Raw genomic sequence first — 22,500 nt, forward strand, 5'->3', positions numbered from 1 at the left:
ACTGCGTTCGTCTCACAGTTTTGTCCAGCTAACACACGGCCCCTCCAGGCACACCCTGTCCTCTTATATTGCACAGTTTTATTGGCTGGCAAGTGTTGAATATGTTGAGTATGTTGAGTCTGCTCATTCAGTGTAAACTTTATGGATTTTGACTATTTTGAAGATAAGCCCAAATTCTCCTTCTACTGACAGAAAGTTTGCAGTATGTGAAACTAAATGTGACAGGGACTGGTGTTTTGGGTAACAAGAAGGCCAAGGTCGGGCGCATCCGGGTAGGGTAGCGGTAGATTCCCTGCCTCAGGGTCGCAGGTTCACGCTCCATACAGGCACGATTGGCTGTGTCTGCGCGTGGGATTAAGCCGAAATGAGGGTATACTGTATGTGTCCTGGTCGCTGCACCAGCGCCTCCTCTGGTCGGTCAGGGGGCGCCTGTTCGGGGCGGAAGGGAACTGGTGGGGAATAGCGTGATCCTCCCATGCGCTATAAACTCCGCTGTCAGGTGAAAAGAAGCGGCTGGCAACTGCACATGCATCGGAGGAAGCGTGACTGTGTCTACGGCTCTCCCCAGATCGGCAGAGGGGGTGGGGCAGGGGGAAGTGGCCAAGTACAATGGGGGGGGGAGGGAATCAGAAAAAATAAAATGAAAAAGGAAGACTAAACTTGCGTAATATGGTCATTACAACCTGTTATCTTGCATTGTGCGATTCCACGGTTGCCTACGTGTTACCCTTTTCACTAGACTATGTCACAAATGTACCAGCTAGTAAAGCATCATCCCTGCTGTAGAGCGTACTGCACATGAGGACATGTAGCTGTTAACAGGGACCCTGACATAAACACACCCAGGGTTAACTTATCTTACACCACTTGCTAAAACATAGTTCATTAAAACAGTGATCCACTTCAGTAAGTCCGCTGTTGCAAAAGGCAATCTCAGATATTAGCATAGAAATAAAGGTACAAAAAAATGCCTCATAATTTATAAAGGAATCTACAATAAATCATTATCATTAACATTTAAAAATGTCACAAACCTCGATAACATCAAGTGCTGTTGATAAAAAACGAATAAAGACACACAATTCCAAACCACCTTCTTACAGTATCGGCCCAATTGTTGTGAATCTAACCGAGGCGTACTAAAATGGCTGTTAAAGTGAACTGTAGTGAGTTTGACTTTGTTCTTTTTCTTTATATCTCTGTAAAGTGTCAAATATGCCCTTGTAAAAATGCAGAAACAAACGTAAAATGTGTTTATGTGCGTGCACGTGAACTGTAATATTTACAGTGTGTCTGCAAGCGCTTCCACTAGATATGTGAGCTTGAGAGAGAGTAAGCGAGTGAAGTGCTTTTCAATAATGGGCATATGTGGCGCGTTATTGAGTTTATTTTAAGTGTAAGCAAATTGGTAGATCGCCAGTAAAATGTGTGTATATATTTGTGTGTGTGTGTGTGTGTGTGTGGTTGAGGAATGTGATGGAGTGTGAAGTTGTGGTTCAAAGAACTATCTGCAGCAGGCCGCAGTAATGATGGATGGATGGATGTTCACTCACTCGGATTCTCTCTCCTTCTCCCTGAGGACGTTCACACCTCTCTCTCTCTCTCCCTCTTAACCATACTCTCGCTTTCTCTCAACCACTCTCGCTCTCCCTCTTCTCTCTCTACACAACCCACTCTCACCCGTTTTTACAGCCACTACTGTCTTCTCCTCCTTAACCATGGCTTCCATGATCAGAAATCAGAACTATTCTAAACTCTCACCGTTCCTCGCCTCCCTTCTCACTCGTCTCGTTCCTCTCCATTTCTTCCCACTATATGCGTGAATACTTCCCCCACTAATAGGTCTACTACTACCCCCTCATTCATGTCCCTTCTTTCTCCCTCTGTTTTCTTCTCCTCCACCTCTCCCGTTCCCCTCTCGCCTCTCATCCCTCCTTCCTTCTCTGCCATAAAACAATAAGTCTTGAATGTCTGTGAGGAGACTGTGCTAATGGAGGCCATTAGGCTGTAATGAAATATACATTACGCCATTACAGAGGACGGGGCCTGGCTAAAGCACTGCACCGCTCAAATAATAAGGCATGCACAATTCAATTTCCTCCTCGGGCCGTTTTGAGTGTCTTTCTGTGCGTGTGTGTGTTGTGTTGTGTGTGCGTGTGTGTGTTGTGTTGTGTTGTGTGTGTGTGTGTGTGCTGTGTTGTGTTGTGTGTGTGTGTGTGTGTTGTGTTGTGTCGTGTTGTGTTGTGTGCGTGTGTTAGGAGATGAAGGGATGGCGCAATAAGGTGTGTGTGTGTGTGTGTGTGTACATAATCTCTGCGGGCATGTGTGTGTGTGTGCATCCCCTCTAGCACATGTGGTTTTCAAGGATGTCTGAGTGCTGAGAGACTTGATGATTTAATATGGGTTGACCGAATGAACCACACCTTCTACGGTACCGCGGCCCACACATCTGACCGTGATCTGACCACTCAAAACCCAGCATCCCTTAGCAGCCTTTACACCCCCCGCCCCCCTCGCCAACACGCCCTCCTCCACCCACCCTCCCTCCCTCCAAGACCTCAAGATTGTCAGACAGCTGCGTACAAATGAATCAATTGACCTCCGACACGAGCGCTTGACATCACATGAGGCATCTGTCACTTCGAAAGAAGAAAAAAAAAGATGTAATCATAGTTATCATATTACAGTGCAGTCAGGCCTGAGCAAAATAAAGATGTCTCAGGGACAAAAAGAAACAAAACAAAACAATGGAAACACAGAATATGCAAATAGCATGAGTCAGTGCATAAACCATAATGTACTGTATATCAATCTGTTGGGGATTTTGTTAATCAGAGCCACAGACTAGTGATAAACCAAGGCAGGCGCAGCTTTGAGTACATTTAAAATGTTCAACATTAAAAAAAAAAAATCCACACCCTTAATTATAGTAGAGTACCTCACCCCTTTCTCCTCAACACACTTTTTTTTTAAAGAGCAGTTGTGTCCAGCTTCAGCAGGTGTTGTATTGTGTTAGTGAAGGGCATTTCCAACAGTGAAATTGGCAAACCAGCATTTTAAAATAGGCAATCCCCCTAATCTCATCTGACAGTCAGACTCTGAATACCAGCTTGTGTTTATTTTTCTCTCTCTCCTTTTTTTTTTTTTTTTTTTTGTCATCATATAAGTCTGTTACAGTCTATTCCAGTGTGTTCATTGTCATCTGTCCTTCGGTCTTTTTCGCAGGCTGTGTTTGATGACGATGTTGACGTTAATATTCATGTACAGTTCAGAGAGACAAACAGCGAGACAGACAGAGAGACAGACAGACAGGCAGATAGACAGGCGGACAGGGAGAGAGGGGAAAACACAGTGTGTCTTTATGACTCCACTTCACATGGAGCCATTTCCTCTGGAACCTCTCACCACAGCGCAGTCTCATATTTACACGCAAAGGATGCCGCTTCCGGAAACCCCCCTACTCGCTAAATCAAGTCCCGTTAATTTCATCTATTTTAAAGCATTTGAAAAGAAGATGTGAGAAGCGTTATTTTTTTCTTTTTTCTGTTCCACAGTTAATCTTATGTCTTTTTGGGAAGGAGCGACGGTAAAGATGCACAGAGGAGGAGAGATGGGAGCGAGGAGAGACCGAGAGAGGGAATGTTGGGGGTCGAGGATTTTTTTGATTGCCTTTAAGAGTTTGATAATAGCTTCACATCCTGTACAGTGGTACCTTACACGCACGCACACACACAAACGCACATGCGCACACACACACATACACACACACACACACACACACACGCATGCACGCTGCGTTCAGCCCAGTATGTCCAGGTAGACAGGCGAGGCCTTGGCCAGGTTGAGGAGCAGCCCGTGGATCTCCTTGATGTTCAGTCTCATGTGCGGCTCTCTCTGCCAGCAGCCCAGCATCAGGTCGTACACCTCCTTAGGACAGGTCCTGGGACGCTGCAGCACCCTGCCCTGGGTTATGCACTCTATCACCTGGAGAGTAGAGAGAGAGAGAGAGAGAGGGAGAGAGAGACTTAAAGCCCCATTATGTAAAGTGCCTTCTAATAGGGAGACTGGCGAATCTATCCCACAATGCCCTTCAAAGGCCTGTTCCTGCACTATCCATTTTTCGTAGCTGTGTCTTGGATGCCGAGGAGCCTGTCAAGTTGTCTGGAACTTTTAACTCCATTTCCAAAAGTTTTCCAATGAAAAAGTAACGGAATGGTTTTATTGTGAAGTACGTATAGGAAGTGAAACGTGTTTCACTTTCTAGCTTAATTAGCAGCACAATTAGTTACTTCTTGAGTCAAGACAAGAACATTTGGGGATATTTCGAGCTACCCCCCCCAGCGAACCAGTTATAGTCTAGCTGTTGATTACCAATTCCAGTCCAAGTCAAGTCCATGTCAGTAATGTGACGTTTCAAGCCTAAATGTAGAACACCATCACAGTCAAGTCAGAACAATCAAGAGTCAAGTATCAATTTAATATCGTAAGGAAAGGAAGAAAAAAAACATCTAGGACTTTTTAGTGCATATTGTTATGAACATTTGGTAAGAGCATCATGAGTTTGATTTCTATAATCAGTTTAACTTCAATAAATTCAATCATCAAATTCAGAAAACAGAATTTAAATTCAGTCGTGTGGTGGAACAAATTTCATCACTTTCAAAGTAATTTACACAAGCACAAGATCTTCTGTCTGTCAAAGCCTTTCAAGTCATCAAAGTGCAAGTCAAATCCAAGTCCCCAAACACACCAGAAGCATATCCAATGCTGAAGCAACACCTCGCGGAGGGTCTATTTTTGATGTGTGGCGCGAGCGGCCCCGTGCAGCCAGGCATGAGCAAAACAGAGCAAGGCCTGGAGCAAAACAGAGCAAGGCGTGGAGCAAAACAGAGCAAGGCGTGGAGCAAAACAGAGCAAGGCGTGGAGCAAAACAGAGCGAGGCCTGGAGCAAAACAGAGCGAGGCCTGGAGCAAAACAGAACGAGGCCTGGAGCAAAACAGAACGAGGCCTGGAGCAAAACAGAGCGAGGCCTGGAGCAAAACAGAGCAAGGTGTGGAGCAAAACAGAACGAGGCCTGGAGCAAAACAGAGCGAGGCCTGGAGCAAAACAGAACGAGGCCTGGAGCAAAACAGAGCGAGGCCTGGAGCAAAACAGAACGAGGCCTGGAGCAAAACAGAACGAGGCCTGGAGCAAAACAGAGTGAGGCCTGGAGCAAAACAGAGCGAGGCCTGGAGCAAAACAGAACGAGGCCTGGAGCAAAACAGAACGAGGCCTGGAGCAAAACAGAGCGAGGCCTGGAGCAAAACAGAGCAAGGTGTGGAGCAAAACAGAGCGAGGCCTGGAGCAAAACAGAGCGAGGCCTGGAGCAAAACAGAACGAGGCCTGGAGCAAAACAGAGTGAGGTGTGGAGCAAAACAGAGCGAGGCAGCCTGGAGCAAAACAGAGCAAGGTGTGGAGCAAAACAGAGCGAGGCCTGGAGCAAAACAGAGCGAGGCCTGGAGCAAAACAGAGCAAGGTGTGGAGCAAAACAGAGCGAGGCCTGGAGCAAAACAGAACGAGGCCTGGAGCAAAACAGAGTGAGGCCTGGAGCAAAACAGAGTGAGGCCTGGAGCAAAACAGAGTGAGGCCTGGAGCAAAACAGAGCGAGGCCTGGAGCAAAACAGAGCGAGGCCTGGAGCAAAACAGAGCGAGGCCTGGAGCAAAACAGAGTGCTTCTGGTGTGAATGGCAAGGCTCCTGCTCGACACTTCCGTGACGCGCTGCTTCGGAGACGCTTCTGGTGTGTCCCAACCATAATCTCTTCATGCATCAAGTCAAGCCTCAAGCAATTAGTGTGTCTTGAGTCTGACTGAAGTCTGAAGTCATGTGATTCCAGTCCCCATCCCCTTCGATCATGGTGGGGAGTTGAGGATCAGAGAGAGGAGAGCCAACGACTGAGATTGAACCGTGCAAAAGGGAGCTAATCAATGTTTTGTGCACAAAATACGTAATAATAAGAACAGTAATAACAACAACATAATCATTATCTGACGGCAGTTAAGGAAAATATCTATACTGTTCTGCAATGTCATTAAGCTTTTTATCATTTCCTAAAGCTTTAAATATAACTTGCTGCGAGCACAGAATGGAATAGCAACTAATGCGGTAATGGCTTCAATATCTCAACCATTAACGATCCAGTCTGTCATAACTTTGTTAATACAGCCTTTACCTACTGTCCTTTCAAGAGGATCATAATTCATCATCATCATAGGCTTCACTCTTTTTCTTTTTCAATTATGGATATCTCATTTTGGAACCAAATAGAGGAGCAGATTAAAGAAAAAAAGTTCACATCTGAACAGAAGCACCAAAATTGGCAGAAATACTCTTTGGGGATTGTTATTTTCATGAAACCTATTAGCCACGCAAAAAACAAGATGTTTCCAATAATGACCGCCATTTCCAGCTCGGAAATACTATTTTGGAGGCAACTTAATTCTCCAATAATGATGTTGTGCTCAAACCACATTTATGACCACAGAGAAGCCAGATTTATTCCACGTAAATGTCAAAATGGCTGCCATTTTACCATACAATTTCACTGTACAAGGCGATTTTGATGATTCAAAATTCTACATAAGACATATTTTTTACCTGTGCAGCACATGGTCAAAAGAAGGCATTTTGGGGTGAGCCAGGAATGGATAATGGTGATGTCATCAGTGATGATGTCATCAGTGCCAAACTTGGGCTGTTGGAAATGGTGATGATGTCATCAGTGATGTGATCAGTGATGATGGCATCAATGATGTCATCAGTGCGAAACTTGGGCTGTTGAAAGTTGTAGTGTCCTTGAATGTATAATGTATGCCTTGTAACTTTTTATTTAAACTTATATTTTTGGCAATAAAACTGATTATTGTGAAATCCTCTCTCTGTCTCCTTTGTTCCCCGGTTTACTGTTTTTATAATGTTACATCCTTTCTCCCCTGGTCAAACTTGAGAATGTAACGATGCACTAATACATTAAAATGCTTTGAGCTGCGACCTGGAAATGAGGAATATGGGGCATGTGTAATGCATATATATATACATCCTGTAAATAGCTTATTGACACGCAGTGGCTCATATCCTTATAGCATAGAGATGAGAAAATGAACGATGTATTTACCTTGGTGCAGCGTGTTCAGCCTGCTCTATTTGCTGTCTGTCACATTGGTAGATAGCAGCTCCCGTTCTCCCCGCTCCTCAGTTTGTAATCCATATGACATTATTCCAGCTCAAGTAAATACGGGCGGCCATCGAATTCAAATACATCACAGATAAATATCCAGCCATCCTACATGTGTTTAGCCCTTAGCCTGCCATGGACACTCATGGCTCCTTGATTGATTGCTCTGAGCTCTCATCTAAGTCTGTCAGCCCCCGGATCGAAGAGAGCAATGGATGGCTGGCAGAGGTAATTACAGCCAGTCACATTCATGTCAGTATGATAAGCATATGAGCTGCTGCGTGTCAGAAAATAAGCTATTTTTCAAAACGTAAATACACGCATTGCACATGCCCCGTATTCCTCGTTTCCAGGTCGCAGCTCAAAGGATAACATTTTAGTCCATGGATATCAAACAAAACGTATCAGGGTGAGGTTACAGATGTCTTCAATGCATGCCATTATATATAATTTCTAATACAAGTTTTGCTAATCTAATGTTTATGCAAATTTTCACATTTATTTAAACAAAAATATGCAGGGTAAATGGCAGAAGAAGACATAAAAAGTATTTCTGATGTATAATTTTGAGTCTTCCATAGTTAAAACCCTGCCGATCAAAATCGCCCTGGACAGTGAAATTCGATGTTAAAAATGGCTGAAATGGCAGCCATCTTTTAAAATGGCAGCCATTTTGAAATGTATGTGGAATAAATCTGGCTTTCTCTGTTGTCATAAATGTATGATTTGATAGCAATATCATTTATATTGGACAATTCCACACAAAGTTGCCCCCAAAATAGTATTTCCGGGCTGCAAATAGGGTTAGTATCGAAGTATCAATATTGATACTTCTAATAATTCTAGTATCGTGACATCCCTAGTTGGAAATGGTGGCCATATTGGAAAAATCTAGATTTTTGCATGGCTAATAGGTTTGATCAAAAGAACAATCCCCAGGGAGTAGTTGTGCCAATTTTGGTACTTCTTTCCACTTGTGAACGATTTTACATTAAAAGTGCATTAATCTGGCCCACTAAAACTCCACGAGCAGTGGTTCTCAACCTGTGGTACGGGCACCACTGGTGGAACGCGGGGCTCCCTCCCTCTCATTCATATGCTGGTCATTTCTGAGGTGGTACTTGGTGTAAAAAAGGTTGAGAACCACTGAGTTAGAGCATACTTGTGCTTGGGGTTTGGGCCAAGAGGTGTGTTAGAAATCCAGACAGACTTAATAGATCTCAGGAAATAAACAATAAAAAGGTGTGGCAGAGCAGATGGGGGGGCACAGGGTGAGAGGGCACAGGGTTAGTTCTGGATGAAACCAGAGTTAAAGAGGTCAGAGATACAGGAAGAGAGACTGCCGATACATAGAAAGCTGTAACCAGAGATGAGGGAGTAATTGGCTGAAGGTTAAGGTTAAGGTTAGGGTTAGGGTTAAGGGTGGAAAGGGCTTCCTTTTCCAGAAACTGGGTCAGGAGTCAGGACCTCAGTGTGGTTATAATGGATATTACTTATTTATTTGTTTGTTTATCTGCAAATTAAGCTACTGACTATGCTACTGTATGCTGGGCACAGGTTTTACATTGCCTCTTCTAAACAAAAGAAGAAAAGGGTATTTTTGGATCCTTTTCTAAATAGGAGTTTCTAATTATTTTCCTCCTCCAAATGCAAAGTCCCACCCTGACAGAGATGCCAGTGTGACAGCAACACATTCTGTGTTGTGCTGCAGCGTGCCTAACAAAAGCCTTCAACACAGCTACATATTCTTCTCACGCAACACAAACACCGCCTGCTCCCAGTTCCCCATTGCTCTCACATTTAATTAAAGACCCAATTAAATCAAACACAACTTTGTGAGTTCCACTGTACCTAAACACAGTCTAATGAGTTGACAGGCAGCGCAAAGTATTCACAAATTGTATGCGGAAACTCAAAACACATCAAATAATGAATTCTACTCTGCTTGTAAATCCCCTGTGAAGGGAAACATTTTACCACCATTTACTGAGCTAAAGGTGCTTCCAAGGTAACATTTACACAAATTTATATTGCCGAATTCAAAATAACTCTAAAACTAACCCTAAAAAAGGCACAATCCCAGTAAATCCCAGCAAGCATGGTGATCAAATCTGTTTGATTAAACTACTTCTTCAGATTCATTGTGCACCCCCTAAAATAGTTACCTTAGCACAATGAATGGTGGTCAATGGTACTGGCTAGCCTGCCCCCGTTAATATGAGCAAAAACGTAAAAATATAATAGCATAATCCAAGGGTCCACAAGCCCTGAGATGGTATGTTGACTTGAAAAGACATCAATCATTTATACCGTTTTTAGCTTAAATCTGCACTGTAGCCACGTGCTGCTGGAAGTGGTGCGCTTCCAGTACCATTGACTACCATTCATTGTGCTAAGCTAACTAGTGCTCGCTATTTTTCTACTACACCCACAGAGAAGAGAAGGAGATGTAAATTATGTTCTCGTCATAGGGAAGATGGCAAATAGGCGAATTTCCCAAAAATGTCTGTGTGTTCCTTTGAAGGAGGAATGAAAACAGATGGATTTATTATAAATATACCTCATTATTGGAGAGTTGGTACCAAGGTTGTTTTCCATAGGTGAAGATCTCCCAGAGAACGACTCCCAGACTCCACACATCGCTCTCTGTAGTGAACTTTCTATACATGATGCTCTCAGGCGGCATCCAGCGGATTGGCAGCATGGTGTGGCCTCCCACCTACACACACACACACACACACACACACACACACACACACACACACACACACACACAGATAGAGAGTGTAAAGTAAGTATGAGCATAATGGACGTCATACAGTATCATCATATCAGTCACAAGATGAATATCCAAACCTCATATTATTCTATTCTATTCTATTTTATTCTATTATATTCTATTCTATTCCACAACTAAAAAATAGAGAGTGACTGCAGAGAGATTGAGAGAAACAGATTGTATAGGGTACAGTGTATTTCAAATGCATGCTCATGTAGCTTCTCATAAGCGTGGCTCAGGAATTGCAATACATTTTACAGTGGCGCTCTAAACACTGCACTCACCAAGCCTGCTTCCAGAGGAATTTAAATGAGCAAGGTGGGATTATATTGTGTAGTACATTATATTGTGAAGTACATTATATTGTGTAGTACATTATATTGTAGTACATTATATTGTGTAGTACATTATATTGTGTAGTAGATCTCCTTGACTGTAGATCACCTCACTCCTGATCAGTCCTGATCAACAAACCTGATTGGTGCAATTCTTTTCTTGTCTTTTTATGCTAGAGAGCATCAGTTTGAACAGGTTCGACATGACAAACGTCTCATGCCAGTGTGTGGGTTTTCAGTCCTGAACTGATTAAAGTGAAGGTGAATGAAACCTATCCTTGCGTATTGACGTCTCCCTCGTATTGTCCCTCCTCTCTCCCCCTACCTCTGCTCCGCTCATGAATCTAGCCGCTGATCCACGCTCCGTTGCTCCACACAGATAGAACAATCTATTTTCTGAGGTTTATGCCCGTTATTAATGGTGTGCTAGCCACACTTGGCCTGTTTCTATGTTAGTCAGTGGGTTATTTAATGGACTCATAAAGTGTGTAGGATCAGATAGATAGCCATCAGGTTCACTGCTGTGCTGCGTCTGGGGAAACATATCTGGCTCCATCTCAGCAGCTCCCACTCCTCATAACAAGGTCCTCTATTTTCTCCAGCTCTTTATATCTCTCTATCGCTCTCTTGGTCGGCCTGGGTCTCATTAGCATTTCTATCTCTCTCTCTCCCTCTCTACATTCTTCTTTCTTGTTTCTCTCTCTCTCTCCTCCTCTTCAACTTCACTCTTAGTCTAGTTTCTAATATTTATTTATTTTCCTCCATTTGTCGATCCACTATCCACCATCAGAATATCCCTTTCGCCAGAGATTTCAAATGTATATTCTATTCTATTCTATTCTATTCTATTCTATTCTATTTACTTATATATTCATTCTTTTATGACAGTATTTGTTCATTGATGTGTCAGAACCTGGTCAAAATCCATTTCATAATTTTGTTTTATTCATCAAGCTGGTTTGAAATATTAATCTTGGGCTCTTGAACTGGGCCCATTTTTTATTTCTATTACAGTAACTCTGTGTGTGTGTGTGTGTGTGTGTGTGTGTGTGTGGAGGGGGGGGCTCTTCACAATGCACACACACACACACACACACACACACACACACACACACACACACACACACACACACACACACACACACACACTCTCTCTGTTTGCCTGTTGGCTGTGTCTAACCCAGTGGTTCTCAAATTTTTTCACATGAAGGACCCATAAACTGACAACAATTAGACCACGGACCCCCATTTGATAGGATTTGTCCCATGGACCCCCATATGATAATAAGATTGATGCTTTTAGATGTTTTATTACAGAAAGTGTATAAAACCCATGACCAAAATAGTCATTGTGTTGCTGGTCTAACCAACTTTGTGTCCTGAGTTGGCTTGGTCAAGGAGGCTGCTCGCTCCTCCCCCTCCCTCCCTCTCTGCCCTCTCCCTCGTTCTGCTGCAAGGCTCCACAGCAGCAACATGGCCTGCTGGTCCCAAAGTACTGAATTCATAATTTCTCACTAATAAGATATAATCATAGCTACTTTACAAGAGGTAGCTTGGCAGACGATTCAAACGCTTAATGGGTAAAACACATTCCAGCAGTAGTAATAGAGTGGAATAATCTGCCCACAATTCTGAAATGGAGTGTTTCACAGAGCTCCTTTAAAGTGGCCCTTAAAGAAGTGGCTACAAAATACCATGTAGTATAAGGTGACAAGACGTCCCCGATTTTCAGGGACAGTCCCCGTTTTTGGGGACCTGTCCCCGGCTGGAGCTGTCCCCAAAAATGTCACAGATTTTCTACTCCTCGTCTGCGGCCGACATTACCGTACTGTCTTTCAGATGCCCCAGCGGGACGACAAACTAGAGACCTAGGGCATTCAGGCCAGCGGATGGCTTTCCTAGCTATATTGACAATAAGGGGGTTTCTGAATTTCTGAGCAATAAATGTTAATTTGGACTCTGTGTGGATCCATCCCCCTTCCTTGTTACACCCCGACTCTACAGTAGGTTGTGTTGGTGGAACAGAGTCCACAGGCCAGGAGCAGCCAGCCATGCTGCTGGTCTGGAGCCCAGCAGGAGAGAGGAGCGAGTAGCCTCCTGGACCAAGCTCAGGTGCAACCACTTCCTCTTAACGAGCCTATACAAGATCGTTAGACAGCCAACAGGCAAACAGTGGGTGGGGTCCCCACAGCGTGTGTGTGTGTGTGTGTGTGTGTGTGTGTGAGAGAGAGAGAGAGAGCTTACATACATGTATGTCTGTCTGTCTGTCTGTCAGTCTGTGCAACTGTCTACAGTAGCTATATGTGTGTACATTTTTACACATATTGAAGGTGAGAGAGAGAGACAGAGGGAATGAGAGAGAGAGAGAGTATTGTATTTTTCTCCTGTTTGTACTACCTTGTACAATGTGCTTTGGCAATGCTGTACTTCATGCTAATAACGCCTCTTTGAATTAAATTGAATTGAGAGAAGATCATTTCAGCTGCTTTGATAATTTTGAGTTGAAATGAATGAGGGAACAGCTGCTTTGCCATCCTGATGTCATGAAATATTAAAAAAGACAGGTTTACACTGTAACACTCTGAGGACCTGACCCTGTCCAACCTCCTCTTCTGTGTGTTCCACTCTGTGTTCATCTAGCTTTCACCAGCTCTCTCTTCACTCTTCAATCTCTCTCTCTGCCCTCTGTTCTCTCTCTCTCTCTCTCTCACTCGCTGCCTCACTAACTCCGCCTACTCTTCGTTACCGTGGAACCGCACCTTAATTGCCCTTTGAGTTACTATGGAAACGACAACTCTTTCCAAGAATGCTGGTCTCTCTGTGTGTGTGTGTGTGTGTGTGTGTGTGTGTGTGTGTGCGTGTGCGTGTGCGTGCGTGCGTGCGTGCGTGCGTGCGTGCGTGTGTACGTGCGTGCACGAGCGCGCGCACGTTTGGTTATTTTCCCTGGAGAACAGAGCTACTCGTTGTGTTTGCCAGGAGAGCTACAGTAAAAGACTTGAGATGAGGTGTTCTTCTCTAGTTCAGTCAAGCTGGCGCGCTGCTCTCCCATGCAAATCCTGCGATGGCAAAAAAGTCACATTTTCCTTCCGCGCCTTGATTTCCAATTGAAAAGCATGTGAAGTCACGCAGTTGGAGTCCGCTGGAGTCACATTTCTTTCTATCTGTGTGAAAGAGACCTGATTTCTTGACTGTTCACTGAACAAGCTTGTGATTAATAGGAGGTGAAGGTAGCAGCTATGTGTTGATGTGTTGCTTGTCACAATAGAGCCCGGCTCCTGTAGAGAGCAGTTGCACTCCCACCAGGTGGCCCATTAAGAGCTTGTTTTCCAGTCTGTGGGTTGTAAACAATGATCCAAATTATTCTGGAGGAATTGGTTAGCGCTGCCTTGCTGCCAGTGTCTTCCAGCAGCATATTATCGCAGGCTGGATCGGCCAGAGCCGGGCTCTGTAGAGGGATTAGAACTTTTGAACACGCTGGTGGCCGTTTCTCGGAAGCGCCGGATGTTAAGCATGGGATAACGAGGGCCAAAACACAGGCCTGGGTGCTTTAACCTCATGAGAGGATGTTGTTCTAGATATTGAAGTATGATTTTTGATATTGGCTAATCATGGGCGAGAGTGAGACAGGCGATGTTCTCAAGCTGGTCGTGGGGTTAAGGTGACCTTGGAGGAGGGGGTTGGGCAACAGGATGATGGGGCTGGTTGTTTTGCCTCTGAGCATCACTGAATGGGGAGGTTGTCACTTTTCTCTATCCTCCATGCACTCTACTACCTCACAGCTCTCATATACTCTCAGCACTATTCTTGACCTGTCTATTCTATCGCTGTAACTTCATGCAACTTAGAAATAAACCACACGCTGAGAAACTTGGACACGCTCATCATCTTCATTTCTATCACAAGGACCTATGCATTGATGATACATGTTGAATGCACCATATTTAAAAGGATATTGCAGAAGGCTCCAGCCGGTCTTCAAGACCATTTCTCCTCGAGGCCAAGACATTTCCCCTCTACAGCTCGCACGCTAAACCCATAGATGGTGTAAATATACAGTACGGACGTGCCACCATGACGTCACTCATTGGTTTTTGGACTCCCCGTTTTGAAGCCTCGAGGTTGGCGTTTTCACCGTCGCCATCTTGGTTATTGGAGAAGAGCCACAGATAGCACAGCCTGCTATTGGTCTGTGATCGTTGAGCTGCTGGACATCACTGGACAGACGACCTGTCAATCACGCTCCAAAACATATGTCTTAGTCATAGTCTCTAACCTGGCGCCACCAGGCTCTCTCTCAAAGGAGAGAGAGCCTGGTACGCCTTTTTCTACAGGCAGGAAGACCCGCCCCATCTTCCGGTGCATCTTGGATCTGGTGTGTGCATCAATGTTTTCGTTCCCCCATTTTACTGTTTTGACCGGTGTGTTAGGCGGCAATACTGTACCATTATTTGGTTTTAGTTGTTTGTTGTTGTTGTTTATTTAGCTTTTTGGGTAGCTACTCGTGTCGCCCATGTTTTCTGAACAGAACGCAAGGATATTGAGCACAGCAGCACTTTGGTTCCGGGCGGATGTCGTGGGTGTCTTCCGCCCATAGCCCATAGCCATAGCCCATAGCCCATAGCCCATAGGAACAAGGTTTTTCCACCCAGACTACATAGTCTCTATTTTACTCGCGATAGGACCATAATTTAGAAAATGAACATAATGCTGTATTGAAGAAGACTTGAGACTGGCGATTGAGACCATAAACTCATTTAGAAAGTGTTTGTTGGAGCCATAAACCATGTGAGAAGTAGTGTCATTTTCCCATTCACTTCCATGTAATCAGACTTATTTTTGCTACCAGTGGTGTTTAAGTTACTTCCGCATTGGCTTCACAAACGAAGCTATACGAGCGAGCTAGCCCCTTGGCTAAAACCGAAACAAACATTTAATTTCATCCTACTCATCTATCTGTGCATGAAATCCGTTTTTGAGAGAGAAAAGGCAGAAATGTGCATCTCGAGAGAGAGAGAGAGAACATAACTGCAAAAACCACACACGCTGTAATGAATAATTTATCTCCCCACCCCACACACACACACATGGACGCACGTGTGCACACACACACACACACACACACATACACACACACACACACACACACACACACACACACACACACACAACAAAGACTGCGGTATGTGGACAGGCTCAGGGTTTGAGTTAAGGCATCCTGTCTGTCTCCTGAATTATCGGTCAGGTTCATTGTGTAACAGGGAATTGAATGACGTCATTACAGTGCTGGGGGGCTCCTTTAGTACACCCCCCCAACACACACACACACACACACACACACACACACACACACACACACACACACACACACACACACACACACGCACTGGGGGGGGGGGATCTAATTCCTCTATGACTCATCTTTGCTCCTCTCTGACGCAAAAGCATGACTCTCCACACCTCCCCCCTTCTCTCTCTCTCTCTCTCTGTGTCTCTCTCTCTCCCTCTCTCTCTCCCAGTCACTAGCTCCTGGGCGTTGGATCACCGCGTCTTACCTCCCACCATGCGGTGACTTTCTGCCTCGCTGCTTTTTAGTCTGCATCAATTTCTATTTTGTCCATCAATCTCTCTGTCTCTTGTCTTGTCCTTTCTTGTCTCCCCCCCTCCCATCTCCGATAAGTGTGGCTGTCTCCCTCCCTATTGTCTGGTTGAGTACATGTGAAATTTGAGGTTACTGAGGTAATGTCATTTATCTACTTTCTCTTTTCCTTTTTTCCCCCTTTTTTTTTTTTTTTTTTTACTTTTCATGCACTCTATGGTCCTCCCCTCTTTTTCCTCCCACCCTTGATATAGGTTATTGTGTGATTGGAGATTAAGATATTGGATGTATTAATAGCTTATTTATCTGTTGATACAAACTTGATATTGGTACTGATGAATTGTCATATTGTTGTAATTGTAATATTGTTTTTTTTTCCTTATTGGAAATCATGTATTCAGCTTGTTATCTCCTCACTTTCCATCCAACCTGGGCTGAATTAGTCCTACATCAATTGATCTAAGTCTGACAATAAAAGTCTCTATACACTTGATCCATGTGCTGCAGTGCCATATTCACCAACACAGGAGTCAGCTGATTACTTCCTATTGTGTTTATACTTCCTGTGACAGTACAATACGTATATTGTGTTCATTGTGTTATCGGCCTCTCAATGTGAAATTGCAGCAAGTGAGTCAGACTAGGTTTGACCAGGTAAAACTGACGGCGTTTTGAACAGGAAGTCGTAACACAAGTGGGTCAAGTGGGCGGGGCTACATAAGGTGAATACTTTGGACTAAATATCTGAAGTAGCTATACAGTATGTACTTGTTTGGTGCTGACTACACTGTACGCGACCGGTCTCCTCTCTTGTTCCCCTACAGGCTGCCTCCAGAACTCTCCTCTCCTTTCCCAGCGTGTCTTTGATTGCTCCATTGCTGTCTTTCTCCTTATGCATATTTATTTGCGTCTCATTTGGCCTCCCACTCTTCCCCTCCCTCCCTCTTTCCAGCTCTCTCCCTCTCTCTTTCTCTTTGCCACCCGCGTGCCTCGTCTCCCACACCTTCCTCCTCTCCCTCTCCCGTAGTGGTTCAGCATACTAAACACAAGTTCTCTGATTACTTTTCTTCCAGAGAAACGTTGGATACAACTCTGAGGCTCGCCGCCACTGCCTTCGCCCGTTGCCATGGCTACAGCCTCGGCGCTTAGTTTTATTGAGTATGAAAGGAGGGAGGAGGAGGGAGGAGGAGGAGGAGGAGGAGGAGGAGGAGGAGGAGGAGGAGGAGGAGGGAGGAAGATGCCGTGTGTCGTCACACACAGATCGTACAAAAGAAAGCCGAGGAGAAGAAACCTTAATCTTCCCCCATTTTTAATTTCATGCTCTATACTTGTTTATTATTCCAAATTTTAGAGGCTTGAGCGTGTCCTGAAGAAGACCCGTACCACTGAAAAATCGTATTTCTATGTACTCAGAAATCCAGGTCGATTTTGGCCGTGTGGATCCTTTTAGATATTTCTCATTCCATTTTCAATTCTGTGGCTTAGCTTTGAGGTCACGGTTAACTTAACTATACCAACTACAGTAACACTAACAGCAAAGTAACACATTTTTTTAATCAACATTTATTCTCCCCAATTGTAATTGGCCAATACCCGGTCCTGGTCGTTGCTCCACCCCTTCTGCCGATCTGAGGAGTGCCGTAGCCTAGCACATGCTTCTTCCGATACATGTGCAGTCGCCACTTCTTTTCACCTGACAGCGAGGGATTTCACCGGCAGGACATAGCATGTGGGAGGATCACGATATTCCGCCCAGTACAGGCGCCCCAAACCGACCAGAGGAGGCACTAATGCAGCGACCTGGAGTCATACCCCACCGGCTTACCCCCAGACAGGTCCAATTGTAGCTGTAGGAATGTCCGACCAAGCCGGAAGTACAGCAACCGGGAATTGAACCCGGGTCAGTGGTAGGCGAGTGCTTTTACCTCTACACTACCCAGACACCCCCATAAGAAACAAGAATTAACATCTTATTCCAATCATGAGAAATCAGAATAATATACCTGGAATTGTCTAATATTTCGTCTGGGGGTGTGTATTCAAGATTCTGTTGATTTTCATGGTTTATGGTATACCTAACATTCTGAATATTGTGTATACTGTGAATATACTCACTATACAGTATGTAAAGACATGCTTTTCACATAAAAATACAAACTGATAGCATTATTGAACAAATATTATACAGTCATGATCCAGTTAATACAAGCATCCATCAAATGGCACATGCACTATTATTGTTGTGTTGATGCTATATACATGTAGTTAATGTTATAATTTTTCCTGTATGAAGACTTTTCTTGTGTCGTTCAATGTTTGATCCCTCCTCTCTCTCTCTCTCTCTCTGTCACTGTCAGTCATGTCAGTTTGTGGCAGTGGATTGGAAAAAGGTAGAGGGACAGTCACTATCAATCACTCGCTATGTATTATTAGATATTGGCCTTTTTGGATGGTGACAGATTAGTGTAGAGAGGGAGAAAAACATGCTCTCAACTCTATCTTATTAGCCCTTTACTTTGGCCATCATACTGCAGCCGCTTGCGTGTGTGCGCGCGGACGCACACACACACACACAAGCATACATATATTATTCATACTACATAACGCGCGTGCACGCGCGCACGTACACACACACACACACACACACACACACTTTATGAACACTCACATACTGTACCTCTTTCTTGTTACTTGCCTCCGAACTTCTTCTCCCCTTTCCTCTGTACTTGCCATGCCTTTTCTCTACCCCCTCCCCGAGCTAGAAGTATGAATGCAGTGTGTGTGTGTGTGTGTGTGTGTGTGTGTGTGTGTGTGTGTGTGTGTGTATTGGTGTGGGACGTGTTGCCTTAGCTCGTGTTACATCCCTGGAGAGAAAAACTGGAGAAGGTGTGGAGGATGGCGGCCCATTCATTTCATCCCAGTGAAAGTTGCTCACCCAGCACGTGTGCCGGAAAAGTTTAGACTCCTACTTGCTGGTGGACCCATAGTTCAGTAGTGTTTTTCTTGGCCCCGCAATATCCCACATGAACGGAGTTAGTATAGGGCGTACGTCGCGTCAATTTCCAAACATTACTGCTAATTAGACAATGAAAATGTAACCCTTACAGTATTTAATAACTTATCTTTTCAGTTTATAAAATCAGTGGGGTAAAATAACACCTTAATCCTGTATGTCACTGGACGGTGATTCAGATACCCTCACTCATCGTTAGCATCCCCCTTTGGGAGTTTCAGATTTCATTTTTGTAATTACACTGAACGTTTTTCACCAACACAGTGTATTAAATAGTATTGACGTTTGATATGAAGCAGTTCTCTCGCAGCCAGGTCTCTCTCGAACAGAACATCCATACGTTTAAAAGGACTACCTTGGTAATTAAACAATAAACAAAGATCTATAAACAAAAACAGTCCTCAGTAAACTGTCCTACCAATGCATGCTGCTTAATATGTTACTTCTCCTTGAGTGCATTCAATAGTTTACAGTAGGCTATACACACCTACATCTAGCTTCACAAGCAGAGAGGATCATTGTACTCTGTAGCTGACCTACCATAGCCTACGTCTCCTATGGTCCAGGCATGCCCATGCGGGGGAGGAGCAGAGGGGGGTGCATGCATCAGGGAGGAGGAAGGTAAAAAGAAGGGCCAGAAAAGATATCGACACATACACCTACCCTGTAGTAATCCGTGCTGTAGACGTCTCTGGACATGCCGAAGTCTCCGATCTTTACCAGCAGGTTCTCACCCACCAGGCAGTTCCTATCAAACAACGACGTACAGTACAGTAGTGTAAGCAGACACAAACTTCAAGCACCGGTAGGAATAAACAGCAAGTTATTTTGCACATGAAGACAACGATGTAGCTACTGAGGAGTTCCACTGTTCCTGTGCTTGTTGTACTGTTGCACTGTTGCTCCACCCCAAAGATAATGTTTGGAAAGATCTGCAGTGTTAATGCAGGTTGGAGGATGGATTCCTACTATGGCTTCTACTCTACAGTACATGTATCTGACCGATGTCAGTAAATGTCAAACATCAACCTAAAACTGTTCACCGACAGTTTGTTTGACCAAGATGCAGAGGCAGAGCTTGGTTTGCACCCGTTTCCAGGCAGGTTGTTTAAAAAATCAATTAAGTAGTTAATATCACTTACATTCTGGGAATATTCTAATTCTAAAGCATTTGTTATTATCAACATGTTTGAACATTTATAAAGAACATTCATTTTGTTTGAACAGTTTCTCTGCTTAATGGGGCCTTGGTGTCTTTTTTATATTTTTCATTTCATACATCAAAACCAATCAGTCAATCCACATTTAGTGCTGTTGGTGTTGCGATTCAAGGTGGACTTATTGGCTGGCTTATAATACACACTTTATGCCACAAGGAGACTGTTAACTATAGACTGAGGTGTTGTGAGACCACTATACCATTCCAACTGCTATTTACCATAATAACAAAATCATGCAAGGCTACACTGACAGATACAGAGCGTAATTCTTATTGACTAGCACACCTGGTGGCTAGGTCGCGATGCACAAAGTGCTGTGAGGCCAGGTAAACCATGCCAGCTGCTATCTGCTGGGCGATGTGCAGCATCTGGGACTGGGTCAGCTCCACAGGTCTGGTGGTCTGGCCCTCCGCCATCAGAACCGCATCTGGACCGTGAGCCCTAGAGGGGAAAAGGTAGCGTTTTTTTTGTCTTTGATGGAAAACAAACTGCATGACAGCCTGGTACAGCAGCTGCACCAACGCTGACAGAAAAGCCCTCCAGAGTGTTGTGAAAACACTACTGGACATTGATGGCACTGAGCTGCCATCACTAGAACATCTTCACAGCACTAAGAACATCATAACCATCACTAGAACATCTTCACAGCACTCGCTGTGGGAGGAGGGGCTAAGAACATCATCAAAGACATTACACACCGGGGACACCATCTGTTTAAGCTCCTCCCATCAGGCAAGCCCTCAGATTAACCCACACGCACACAATAGACTGAAAACGCTACTACTACTACTACGACGACTACTACTACTATACTCAGACTTCTCCTCAGTCTAACAAGACTGATGTGCTGCCATCATTGGAGCAAGTGCAATATTTACACGTCACTTAAGCCACTGATTATGGCAGTGTAATACACTAATTGCTGTATTTATTGCTTATATCTTGTATCCTGCTTAGATTCTGTACTTTGTATTTCGTGTATGTATTATTTGTAAATGGGAAGTCTTTGTACTGTATATATGTGAAGTTTTAATTCAATGCACCATTTGAAGTTGACACAACTGCAATTTCGTTGTGCTTGCAACAATGACAATAAAGTTCTTGAATCTTGTTATTTGTTGGCCTTCATGCTGTTTGTTTCATGCGGACGCTGACATTGCTGCTTGCTATTACAGCCTCATGTCAGTCATGTAAATTACTGCACCTGCTGCTGCAAGAGAGATTTAAGAGCATCAAGCTGTATTTCCTGGCAAAAAAGAGTTGACAGGATTTTTAAAGGAGCTTTATCTGTTGATCTCTCTCGATTCATGATGACATTCTGAATAAACAGCATTTAGATGACCTTTCTTATTTTCACATAAAAAATACCCATACTATAAAACTGAGGAGGAGAGTATTTGGGATTTAGACTAGACTAGATTTATAAGCTACAACACAACACAAAAAATGGCATTACAACGTGTAAATGAAATGATTTATTTGGAAAGCTTGTGAAATTGTGATGGGCATGCCTTCTTATTTGTGGTTTCAACAGCAGAGTAAAAAGCAGCTAATATCACGATTTGCAAGCAAACCTGTGAAGCCAAAGACAAATGCCCACATTGTGGACAACAATAAATTGAATTGAATTGATTTATTTTTCTGCCCCACGGTGTGTACTGTGTTTTGTGTTGTGATAGATCGTCCCTTCACAAACAAAAAGACCTTTGTGAAAACACGCAACGAAGCAACGAAGCGTACCTGAGGAACTTGTTGAGGTCTCCGTGTTTCATATACTCAAAGACCATGATGAGAGGGTCGCTCTCCACGCAGACGCCGTAGAAAGTCACAATGTGCTCGTGCTGGAGGTTGGTCAGCAGCTCGGCCTCACGGTGGAAATCCTTCCTGGCGTTCTCACTGGCCTCTTTAAGAGTCTGAACACACACAAACACACACGTGCACACACACATGCACACACGCACACACACATGCACACACACGCAGGCACACACGCACACACACACACACACACACACAAAAGTGGCATTTCAATAAACTGACAATGACAAAGTCACACATTATGCCTCATACACTATTGCCAATTAGTCATTTTGACTGCGCTCCCAGTCTGCTGTAATGTCTTTGGCTCATGTCCACTGTGAGAGAGAGAGAGGGAAATATAAGCGGCCTTCCTAGTAAAAGTGAGTTATAGCAACTCGGCACACCGAATGTGAAATGACTGGCACCGAGCGAGACCTGACACAATGACAAGACATTTCATATTAATGCGAGTCATTACAAAGTACGACACTGTTTACATGCATTACATTCCCCTGGTTTCCTTTTATAACAAATCTTTGTCTGTC

The 22,500-nt window shown here is 44.0% G+C and overlaps 1 protein-coding gene across 1 annotated transcript in view; it reads right to left on the reverse strand.

The window, feature by feature from the left end:
* Positions 1 to 3,798: 3,798 nt before the first annotated feature.
* ntrk2a (neurotrophic tyrosine kinase, receptor, type 2a) overlaps positions 3,799 to 22,500 on the reverse strand; it is a gene marked incomplete at both ends in the record, with an annotated part of 98,902 nt that continues 80,200 nt past the window's right edge. The window contains 5 exons of the mRNA XM_083644183.1: positions 3,799 to 3,984; positions 9,773 to 9,931; positions 19,599 to 19,683; positions 20,441 to 20,596; positions 21,896 to 22,068. Coding sequence (XP_083500309.1) covers positions 3,799 to 3,984; positions 9,773 to 9,931; positions 19,599 to 19,683; positions 20,441 to 20,596; positions 21,896 to 22,068 — 759 coding nt within the window. The remainder of the gene's footprint in view (positions 3,985 to 9,772; positions 9,932 to 19,598; positions 19,684 to 20,440; positions 20,597 to 21,895; positions 22,069 to 22,500) is intronic.

This window comes from Poromitra crassiceps, assembly GCF_964638095.1.
Source record: "Poromitra crassiceps genome assembly, chromosome: 10".
NCBI classification, from domain to species: domain Eukaryota; kingdom Metazoa; phylum Chordata; class Actinopteri; order Beryciformes; family Melamphaidae; genus Poromitra; species Poromitra crassiceps.